Source organism: Ambystoma mexicanum, chromosome 5q (genome assembly GCF_040938575.1).
Source record: "Ambystoma mexicanum isolate Mex_15411 chromosome 5q, UKY_AmexF1_1, whole genome shotgun sequence".
Lineage (NCBI taxonomy): Eukaryota > Metazoa > Chordata > Amphibia > Caudata > Ambystomatidae > Ambystoma > Ambystoma mexicanum.
This window is the reverse complement of record NC_090933.1, coordinates 945,878,096-945,890,127: the sequence shown is the minus strand read 5'-3', so window position 1 is coordinate 945,890,127 and position 12,032 is coordinate 945,878,096. Positions and strand designations below refer to the sequence as shown.

The 12,032-nt window shown below is 41.5% G+C and overlaps 1 protein-coding gene across 1 annotated transcript in view; it reads right to left on the bottom strand.

Moving 5' to 3' along the window:
- ATP6V1C1 (ATPase H+ transporting V1 subunit C1) overlaps positions 1-12,032 on the bottom strand; it is a 1,238,716-nt gene that overhangs the window by 417,357 nt on the left and 809,327 nt on the right. The window contains exon 8 of the mRNA XM_069621464.1: positions 781-849. Coding sequence (XP_069477565.1) covers positions 781-849 — 69 coding nt within the window. The remainder of the gene's footprint in view (positions 1-780; positions 850-12,032) is intronic.

Sequence of the window (12,032 nt, the reverse complement as noted above, 5' to 3'; positions counted from 1 at the left end):
GCAGGCGCGTCAGTGAAACTGGCGTATGTTTGCACATCCACATATTGCGCTGCTTGCAGAATACGGAGCAAGTTCAGTGTAAGCCGGTGCCACAGACGTGAGCAACCTTAGCACAGACAGGCGGAAAATGCGGGTACATGGTTGCCCATATACCACATATGCATTGCAAGTGCAACATGCGTTTAACATATGCACATACTGAGTGCGCATAAAATACACACAACTGTAAATACGCATGCTAGGTTGGAAACAAGAACAACGCGCATTGGCAGAGCCAACAGTTTGGGCTTTTTTAGGCTGAATCTGTTCCTTGTGCCCAGGGCTGGACTGGCCTATACGTAACTCTGGAGATTTTCTGGTAGCCCTCTGCACCCTGTGACTCTTTTGTGTGGTATTTCCAAATGTTCCCATAGGAAAAGGGTTGGGCTTGCTGAAAATGTGTAATATGGGGCCACTTTGAAAATAATTTCCAGGGCCTCTTTTGAATACCAGTCCAAACCTGGTTCCTACTATAGTGAACATGCACATTACCTTACATTACAGGTCATGCTTCTTCAATGATACACCATGTTATTTCAATACAAAAAAAAAACGTTCAGCTTATGGGTCGAGTGCATGTGTTATAAAAATGATTTCTAATGAAAAAAATCAAGACAAAGGCACAACTCTGTGATTACAGTATGCATTAGCCTGGAGAACAGGCAACAACAGTGTGAAACAAACAATTTGTAATTCTATATGCAAGAAAACGATATAATACAAAGAAAATGTATTACTTACTTGCTTGATCGCGGGACAACCATATCAGAAAGCGTTTCATATTGTTTACCCCATTCGATGTAGGTTTGCCTATGGGAAAAGGAGGTATCATTATACAGAAGGTGAAATATTAACAGCAAAGAATTTAGGCTCACAACTATTTCATGCAAGGTTTCCAGCATTTGACCTATGTTGCCAATACATTCTGAGTAAGAGTTCATTGTTTCAAAAGCTTAATAAATTAGAGGAAAGTACTGTGTTTTATCAACACGGACTTATCCCCATTACATGAGTCCAACGAATAGAATGAACCAGAGCTGTATATGTATATAGGCACAGGGTAAACAAAAAACACCCACAGGAGGGATGCCATGAGCTAAATCTAGCATTCACATATGGGCTTGGTAGCCGACTATGTGCCAGAGTGTTCAGTTGAGCGCATAATGCACAACACAATCTACTATTTCATTTGAATCCCAGCCAAAATTGGGATGCCCCTTTCAACAAATGCACAACAGATACTTATTTCATTGAAAAAAGGCCAATGATTGTTTAGAAGTTTGGGTCAAAACATAAAATTAAAGGGTGTGACAAGCTTCAAGATGACCAGCGCTCACTGACTAAGTAACTGGGGATTGCGGCAGCATCCATCGGTCCAGACCCCGGCCATCTAGGCCCAACCTCATCCAGCCGCCAGATATCGAATCCTTTGGCCATAACAATAGAAATGAATGTTACCAGAACTGAGAGGCTTGTGGGCTGCACGGCCAATGGAACCTGCTGTAAGAAGACGACTTTGGTGAAGGCTACAGTACCCAGAAGGCAGACGTGCTGCAAAAAGCAGACCACCACCATGAGCATGGATCAGGAAAAGGGAGAACCAAGGAGAACAAGGTCCGTTAACTTCTGGCTGGATGGAAAAGCTGCACATGTTAAACTGCGGGCTTTGGGTGACCACACAAAGCTGTGGAGCCTGGACACTGCATTCTCCTCATTCCAAAACAATGCCGATGGAGTCAGATGTTTCTAAAGTATTGCGCACGACCAATAGGCCCATGAGGCAAGGAAAGATGCCAAATTCAAAGTAAACAAATCATTGGAACCAAACAATGACTTAATTGATGAATGCAAGACACTTAGAAGGCCCCAGTCAGAGTGCAATATAGATTACTATGGCAGCCGCAGTCTTTTTGCCTATTTTTCACTCTGTCCTGATTTTTGGAGGTAAGTAAAGCGTTCTGCTTTACGTTCTTCGCCCGTTGTTATGGGGAAATTGAATAGTCCCTAAGGCTGTCAGTACTGCGAGTTTTCTTTTGGAATTTTTGTATTTTTAAAATTGCACATATCACTGTTCAGTGAATGGAGCTAGGATACTTTGTATAATTAAAACATTTTTCCTAATGCATTACTGGTTACGTTGAGACTGTCTCCATGCAACCCCTGGGTCGTTCCTCCACTAGCTTGGGAGGCTTCCAGCCAAGTGACCTTGTATCGCACCCCCTTTTGCAGGGTTCAGAACGAGGGAAGAGATGTTGTTAATAGGGATTGGATAGGGGGAGAGAGAACGAGAGAAAGCAGCACTGTCAGAAAACGATAGTCCAGTCTTCAGTTTGGAGGGGTAAGGCTCTTGCCTATGGACTGTTAGGGCCCATTGCCAAAACCTTGGATAAGTCAGACATCATATCAGACAGGGCAATCCTTCTTGGAACCGCCTGTTTGAACTACCCACTCAGCAATATGTGGTGTCAGAGCGGGATGTACAAAGGCTGTGATAGCCATCTAACTCTGCCCCTAAGATAAGGGTGGCATGTATTTCCACCATTACTCCCCACAATGGCCACGCCACGGCTGCAGGGCTAGACACTAATGAATTGAGGCAATTCATCCCTTCTCCACAACTTGGAGCCCCCACCCCCTGTGAGGCTAGGGAGGTTAGCCCGCTCCGCAAAAATCCCTCCCTAGGAGTCGAGGCAAGTTGAATCGACCAGGAGAGACTCCCCCTTGTGGACAAGGACTCCCATGAGAAACTCCAGGATTGCCCTCAAAGTGATGGCCTATATGGATTAATCTAACATAACGGAACATTAACAATTCCATAAAGATTAAGTGAACTTCTGCTATCCACAACAGGAAACTAAGACTATCCCTTTAAATCAGTCCCTCTAATGGACTGTGCAGAGGATACTGAAAGGGGATGATATGACAAGAGAAAGAGATGGCAAGAGAGGACAAGGAGCCAGAAAGCAGAAAGAAACAGGGGAATTCTCCTTCGTGTAGCAGAGCGGAAGGAGGTGGAGGCCTCTCAGAGCGCTGAGCCCACGTAAAACAGTCGAGCTCCAACGTGGAGCCAAAGCCGCTGGAATACCGGCATATGAGAAAAGAATAAAACGCAACACGATTGAAGAGAGAATTGGCAATGGCATGACCACACAGCAACAGTGGGGGGCAGTTTGCCCGCAAAACAGTGCCGATACCACTGATGGGTGAAAACCACTCCTGTGCAGAGATACAGCGCAAGTTAGATTCAGAAGACGAAAAACTAAACACAAGTGAAACAGATTAAGCAGAAAGAGTCCAGGACCTTACCGGTACCAGTGACATTACCCTTTGGAATAGAAGGTAATGCAGGGAATGGGATTACCGGATAGTTAAGAGGGACTCCTAACTCCATCACTAATGATAAAAGTATTGGAAATTAGCAGAGGAATGCAATCTAATGTAATGTAAACAACGTAATGTAAACAAACTTATAGAGCATTAACTATGGCCCAGAGGTATCTAGGCGCTAAGAGAACAGATACAAATTAGATCAATGAACAATAAAAGAAACCACATTCTGTTAAAAAAAAAAAAAAAAAAGATACCAAAAGAGGGCAGGCACAACACGGACTGTGCATCAGATCACCAGATATCTCTCATAAATGTTGATGTGAAAATATATGTGAGTGTCCTTGCTGGTCGTTTAGCCCAAACACTGCTGCAATTGGTTCACACAGACCAAGTGGGCTATGCGAGGGGAAGGCAGGGCGGGGACAGTTTTCGTAAAACCCTGGACCTGATCGCTTCCATTGATAAGGGCGAGGAGTGCTCAACCCAATTGACCATCGACGCCGAGAAGGCATTCGACAGAGTAGAGTGGCCTTTTCTGAGCGGCGTAATGCAGTGGGCCAGTATGGGTCAACAATGGGTATCGGGTGCACGGGCGTTATACCGAAATGCCACTGCCAAGGTCTAAGTCAACGGGGTCGCATCAGAGTACTTTAACCTGACGCAAGGAACACTACAAGGCAGCCCCCTGTCTCCCTTTTGTTTGCTTTGGTGTTGGAGTCAGTTGAGGAGGCAATTCAGACGAGCCCCCGGACAAAGGGGCTCGCAAGAAAGGGGCTGAATACAAATGGCAGTATTCGCGGACGATATCCAGGCTTATGCCACTCAGCCATCGGAGTCAGTACTCGCCCTCTTTACCAAATTGGCAGAATATAAGGTACTGTCGGGGTTCTGGGTGAATTTAAACCCTCCCGAAGACACTTAATAGAGGAGTGGGGTTTCCAACTGCAGACGGAAGGACTGAAGTATCTGGGGGTGAGGATTACGAAAGACTTAACAAGCTTGTTTCATGCTAACTATACAGCCCTGTGGGATTCCAGTAAATCCGACCTAGAGAGATCATCTAAATGGGCACTATCCTCGACAGCAAGATTCTCATTGATGATTAAAATGAACATTCTCCCCAGGTTTTCATTTCTTTTTCAATCACTCCCAGTAGCTATCGCAGAAGCATTGCATGTATAGGTGTATTTGTGGCCCAGTCTGAAGTCCAAGGTGCCCTACACGACCTTCATAGCGCCAAGAGACAAAGGAGGCATGGGGTTCCCGGACCTATTTGAAATATTATAGTGCATCTCAATTCCGCATCCTAGCAAACCACCTGTGGGAAAGCACAGAGAAGCAGTGGAGAATGAGATGTTTGCACCAGTCACTCTGGGTGATTGGTTATGGGTTCCCTACAAGACAATTCCGTGCAGAATTAGGGAGCACCCATTCTTGACAGTTCTATGGTCTCTTTGGCGTCCCATGCAGGGAGTAACGACTTGGTCATCCCTGCTCAGCTGCATATGGGCTCCCCGATTAGAGACTTGCTAGCTAACGTAAGCTTTTTTCAGCCCAGAGAAAATCCTCCCTTTCTGACAGCACACAAGATAGTGCTGTGGCCCTGAAGAAAGTGGTCAAATATAATATACCACTGAAACCGGTAGGCCTGATCCGACCATTTTATAAGGAATAGACCACTGGGTTGGTAAAAAGGTATTTTTAGAGCATGAAGAGTTCCTTCTACTAGCATAACATAAGAACTAGAACTACATTACTTAGTAATGTCAAGTTAGAACACCGATGAAATTCGGTCTAATAACAGATGAGAGCAGATTTATACATTTATGATGTTTCATTGTTTGTACATGCTAAGCAAAGAAAGGGAATAAAGAGGAATAGATTTCATTTGCAAAGCAGATGACACATGACCTCATATTTATGACATGTGTTTTTTAGGATATACGGTAACAGTGACTGCAATAGTTTAGCGATAGGGCCAGTTTCTTGACCTATCCTCTCACCCTAGATAAGCGGCCCATCAGCGCGACCTAGGGCTAATCATCACACAAGGGTTTAGTTAGATCTGTTGGAGGGCAAGTTAGGTGAGTGTTACACGATTGGTAATGGTAAAAAGAATAAGCAATTGTGAATAATGACCTGAGATCTTTGTGTGACACGAATATTAGGGGAATCGTCAGGTGCGAGACCCCAAAAAGTCAAAAATGTGTGTATTTTTTTTAAGGGCTGTATTGTTGCCATTATCGTACAAATATTTAAATAAGACGAAAGTGCTGCAGTTCTGCTAGTGTAAGTACTTGTTTGCGGGGCTTCCTACTAGGAAGATAGCTGAACAGAGCAGAAACGAGTCAAGGGTGATCAAAACTAAAAACAGTGAAACGATTAAAAAAGCAATGTCTGCTAAGAAAGGGTCGGTTTATACTTGTTGAGGAAAGAAGCATCCTGGCATTTCCATGGAGACATGTCAATAGCTTGCGCACAGAGAACGTTGACACGAGAGGTTCATTTGGCATTGTGAAAAGCGGCGCAAGCGTCTAGTGATGTCAGCTACAGGGGCGGGTGATATGATTTAGTGCCGCAAGGGCACTTGATCTTAGGGCGATGCATCAATGGAGAAGATTAGCACAAGATGGCCGCACCCAAACAGTTGTTTCCGCATGTGTAAAAGTGAGGGAAACTAAGGTAAGATGCATTGGAAAAAATGTGAACATCGATTACAGTATGTTTAAAAATACATGTCCGAACAATCGGGACAATAACATTTTTGAGCAAACTTTCCCTTTAAGTAATAGAAGATGCTCATTATGCAGACTTCCCTAACTTTATCTAAGTCAGGATAAAAGGAAAACACCAGAACACAATTGTGCATAAGTTAGAAGAAGCAAAACTACAAAGTGAATGTTTTCAGTGGAACATAATCAGTAGGTACATGGAGGTTCATCAGCACTCCCTCGGCCCTGCTAACCTCCTCCTCGCTTCTTTCCCTCCTTCCTTCTCTGCCCCAACCTGCACAGCTAGCTGACTGGTCGCCTGGTGCACCTCCAGAGTCTCAAAGGCCCCAGGCTCCCTCACCAGTCCTACACTTGCCTCCAGGCCCGAGATATCTCTGCTTGGCACTACTGCATTATGTCCATGAGAGGAGAAACCACTCTGCACTTAACCCAGGCATCTGCTGGACTGGGCATACTTATCAACCTTCCCCTCTCTTGCACTTCCTGTTCTGTGCACTTGCACAAACTTGACCTTGAATGTTCTAGGCCTTGCAAGTCTGGCTGTCCCATCCTCCCTCTGTCTCCCCTCCCTAGCTTGGTCATGCTCGATTTCTCAGGCATAGGCACATTGGATGACCAACTGCCAAGATGACCACTGTAGCTTTTTGATTGTATGCTCCTTTCCCCCCACCCACCCCTTTTCTTCTTTTTGTCAAGCACTTACTAGTAGATATGCCTCTGGCCTAGTATGCTAGCTATTATTGTTATATCATTCAGAATCTTCAAGGCTCAAGAATGACAGCTGTATTCCCCTGTTCCCTTCCTGCCTTGAAGCGCTTTGTAGAACTTCAGCTTTGTATAAGCGCTTTACAAATAAACCATTACAATTACTCCCAAGAGCTGATCCATCACGACAGTCTTCAAAATACTACAAAAGTAATCTTAAAACAAGATGGCTATAGAAATGAAATACATAGTATGATTGTAGATACTTGCAGGTTGGCTGCTAATTATCAACCCGGTTTACTAAAGTTGTAAAAAATAAAATAAAAAAGAAACCCATGATCGGAAACAGTTTTAACTAATCATTGCGATGGCTGACTTTAATTGGGTGGACAGCGAAACTAAGACAATTGCATCTGTGAATGTGGGTAAATGCTCCTAATTTAGTGCCTGTACAATGCTGTGTGGAAGGTTGAGACCAGGAAATTGCTAACTGAAAAATGTAACCACATTTGATTGAGGGATGCAATGGTCAAATATGAGATGAAATGTAGTTTTGGAGAATGCTTGGAACTTATATACAGTTGTCCACTGAACTCCAACCAGTTAATGGTACTCAGTTCAACTTCAAATCTGTAAAAGTGTGAGGTTTTATTATGCAATGTATTTGTGATGTGACTGTACAGGCAGCATTGATTTATGATACTGTGATGTTTGGTGTGCTGTTGGCAGTGTGTCAGCCTATAAGATATGGAACGACTAAGCTGAAATATGGTCGGTCAGAAATACTGTGAAAATATTAGAATAGTAGAGATAACGTCTAGCGCTTGAGCTCGAATTGGAGTGCTTAGTTAGAAAAGGTGGAGTTGGGATTGATGGAAAATGTTATATCGTTTTTTTTGGAACGGCATGGATCCAACTGGTGTGTATGGGAGAGATGTTTGTATGGGGATAATGTTCATGACACGATAGCAGTAGCAGCCTTTTTTACATTTATTGAACTGAAATCAACAAACTGTTAATTCTTTTTTAATCTCTTGTCTGTTTGGGAAACAAACTAAGGACATCTTAGACATTTTTTACTGACAATATGATGAAAACCTTTTGTGGCAATTTAATAATTTTTTAATACCTTTTTTGTTTTCCTGTATCAACTATTTCCAGTTCTGAGTTTATCTTAATGTTTTAAATATAACAATGGCTACGTTGTTTTATTAAGGAGATATGTAAATTGATGAAATGTGCACTTTTTTTACTTGGAGTTTTTTTAACGGTTTTATAAACCATAAACAATTAAAAAAATTAAATAAAAAGTAGAATTTTATAAATGATATGCGTCTCAGCTCCCGAAACACTTATGTGATCGGTTTAATCATTTTCTATCTACAGGATTGCTGTATAAGGGAAGCTCTAACTGTCTTGTCACCTAAGCCAGATGAAGATCATACCCAATGTGGTCATTGCAGAGCTATACCTCTACTGATTGTGGATTTAAAGATCTTTACAAAAATATGGGGATATTGATTGAGCAAATATATAGGCAAGCTGGTCGAACAGTCTCCAGTAGGGTTTATGTTGGGAAGGTTTGGATATGATATCAGATATTCTAGGTATGAACGGTAGAGAGAAAACTAATTCAGTAATGGAAATGTTTGATGCAGAGAAAGCCTTTGACAGGGTTAACTGGAAGTTCCTGTAATATACTTTAGGAAAAATGGGATTTGGCCTGGCGTTCATAGGAGTAATAAATAATTTACACTGGGATTTATCAGCAAAGGTGCAAATCAATTGGTTGGTGTTGGGCTTGTTTCCGTTGTCAAGGGGCACTAGGCAATGATGTCCGTTGTCTCCATATTTATTTAACTTGGCACTGGAACCATTAGTTGCATACATTAGGCAAAGTAACGATGTACATGGGATTCAAATAGGAGGGGAGGAATTGAAAATAATAGCATACACAGACGATATGACAGTGATACTCTCTAATCCAGATGAATAGGGTCTGATACTGAAATCAATGTTGAAAGAAGTGGGGGAGCTGTCGGGATATAAGATCAACTGCAGTAAGACAGTAATTTTTCCACTTACAGTGAACTGTGATAAAGATGTGCTAGCATCACGGCATTGTAGATGGTCGGTGTCTGGATTAAAATATTTAGGTGTACAAATTGTAGAGACATAAAAGAAATGGTTCAGCATATTATTGATATGGTAATTGGGAACTTATTAATGGACATTAAAAAAAGGGGATAGGATGATTTTATCATTTTGGGCAAAAATGAATGCAATAAAAATGGTTTTACAACCAAATGTGTTCTATATAATACAGTCCCGTCCCTGCCCCTACTGGTGCCAAATGTTTTTTCACAGATTGTGGATGTATTTTTCAAATTTTTCTTGGGGGGTTGGGTAAACGTGCAAAAATACCGAAATGTATCCTACTACGCAGCGTAAAAGATAGAGGGTTTGGATACGCAGATCTCATAAAATATAGAGGGTTTCTTCTGAAGAAAGCTAAATATTATTTTGATAATGAAGAATTAGCTGACACAAATTGGTTGAAAATAGAAAAGGGTGTTTATAAGCCATATTTCATAGATAACTTGTATACAATGGAGAAACTGCTGGGGAGGAGTGGGAGACTGCCAACAATAGCAGCTACAAATGTGGCTTTGATATCCTAGTTTAAGGAGACTTACCACACAATATGGTTTACTTAAAATGCATCACTTTGGCAATCCAGCTGTTCAAATACAAAATAAAAGTCTGCATTGGTTAAGTTGGATTAATCGGGGTATATTAAGAATAGGAGATGATGTGAGGGAGAACAGAGTGTTGGAATTTGAAGAGTTACAACTACGGTTTGGGCTACAAAGGAAAGTGATGAACTGTTATAGGGAGCTGAAGGAGTTGCTGATTGTACAGATGAGTATGTTGGTTGGGATCCTTGCGTCAAGACCTGGGATCTGTTGTTTGTTTGATGGAATTGAACACAGTGTGTGCACTCTCATGAATATGATGTCCATGGAATTTGCTCATTTAGTTTCATGGACAAGATTGAGGGAAAAATGGTCAGAAGATACTGATATGCAGTTATCAGAGCAGGTTTGGGATGATTTACTCAAAGTTGCTCCGAAGGCGAGGATGGATACCGTAATGAGATTAATAAAACAACGTTTTGGGGGCGGCTTTATTGGACTACAGTTAAGATGTATAAATTGGGCTTGCTTGAAGATGACTTGTGTTGGACGTGTAGAATATAGAGGCACTTTATTGCATCAACTTTGGGATTGCTAACATGTACACACCTTTTGGAGAGAGGTACTGGATAGATTAGATATGATTTTGGGGATGACTTTCCCAAGAACAGCTGAACATGTGATTTTATTACTGCAGGATGGGAGGTGTTCCATTGTACGAGAATTTGAAAACTGGACTGATAAGGCTTCGATGATTGGTGTAAAATTAGTTATGAAGATCTGGAAAACTAAAATAAAATCCATCTACAAATGATTGGATTATAGAAATGTTATAAGGCGGAGGCCTTGAATAATTGGGCATTGAGTCTTCGGCTACCCAAAGTGAACACTGCCTCCCAGACACATGGATCTATTCATATAGGTGTGTCGTCACAGCCTTCTAATGTAAATGTTGCCTGTCAAGCCCTTATACAAAGAAAAATAATAGACCAAGGGACTAAAACTGATTGGTGTTGTATGGATTCACTGGTACCTATTGGGGCAGTCATGGATTGTAAGGAAAGGATTCTTGTCCCTATTATAGCTGGATCCCATGAAACAACTTCTTTGGCATTTCAACGTGAGGCGAACTTTGTACACGAAGAGGTTACTCAGCCTACAATTCTGAATTCCAAACCGAAGAGTACTCTCTCGGAACCTACAACTAAAGAAGTCACAAATGCCAAAAATAAAGGACATGAATACATAGGACTTCATAATGGATCATAGAAATTTGATTTTAACTAATGTCCCGAAAACTGAAGGAAAAGAGTCTAAAGAAACCTTATGCAACAAAGTTCTGGCCTGGCTGCGTCCGAGAACAAGACCAGGAGTGGTTAGACACAGAGACTTAATTATCACCCGTGGGATAGATCAGAACGACTGGTGCTCGCAACCTAGCACTGACTGTATCATAGTGGGTTGTGGGGCTAGCACCCTACCTACGTTTTAGACGCTGTAAATATTTGCCCAAAGGTGCTACTAAATGTAATTTGATTCTTTAAGTGTTACACTTTCTCACCGGAAATTCTATGCTGTATCCTTCCCTATCATAGCTATTGTGTTTGTGATGAAGTAGCTCGGATGATGAGATTGCTATTATAGTTTTAAGTCATTTGTTTGTGCACTAGGAAGATTTTATTTACCTTTCACGCTATGTAGCATTTATGTTTGTTTGCGCCATCACACCTACAGGTTTATTGTGCGCATAACAAATGTAATAAAGTTAATGTTATCTAAATATGAAAAAGTAATGCTGATGAATAAGAGGCGTGAAGATGTGTGTGTGTGTGTGTGTGTGTGTGTGTGTGTGTATGTAATTGTTATGTCAGATTAAACGGTTATAATTTAATGTTCTTTGATGATTAAGGACAATATGAGTTTTTACAGTGTTGATGTAAAGGCTGTAGTAGATATTTGTATGAAAATGATAAAGGTTTACAAAAATAAAAAAACAAGAGGGCTAAACCAGCACGTGTGCAAGCCTTTCAATTTGCTTGAACAACACAACCTTGTGTAAACATTAACAGGCAGGTACAGTCTTAAATCCTCAAATGCCAGGAAAAGTCTCACATGCCAATTAAAGTTTTATAGCCTTCTATGCCAGGCATGGCTTAACTTTCTTACTTTGCTCAATCCCAATATGTTACAGTTTAGCATTCTGTTGACCCCTTCCTGATGCCCATAGTTTAACCAACATTTTCAGTCTGTTATCTGGTCCTTGGATGGATTCAATGGTGTTTCTGTCTGCCACCACCAACTTTGCAAACAACTTCACAACATATCAGGCTCTTTCCACAAGTAACATGCAGTGTAGATAGTGACATTTTGGACCCACCATCTTCACCTTCCAAATGTTTCCACACTATTTTTCTATTTTTGCCAACACAGTGAAGGAATTCAATGGTGAGGGTCACTTATCTAGATTAGGCTAAGTGAATTAAGTTAAAGAAAAATACATTTGCACAAAAGTGATGTAGCAAGGTCAATG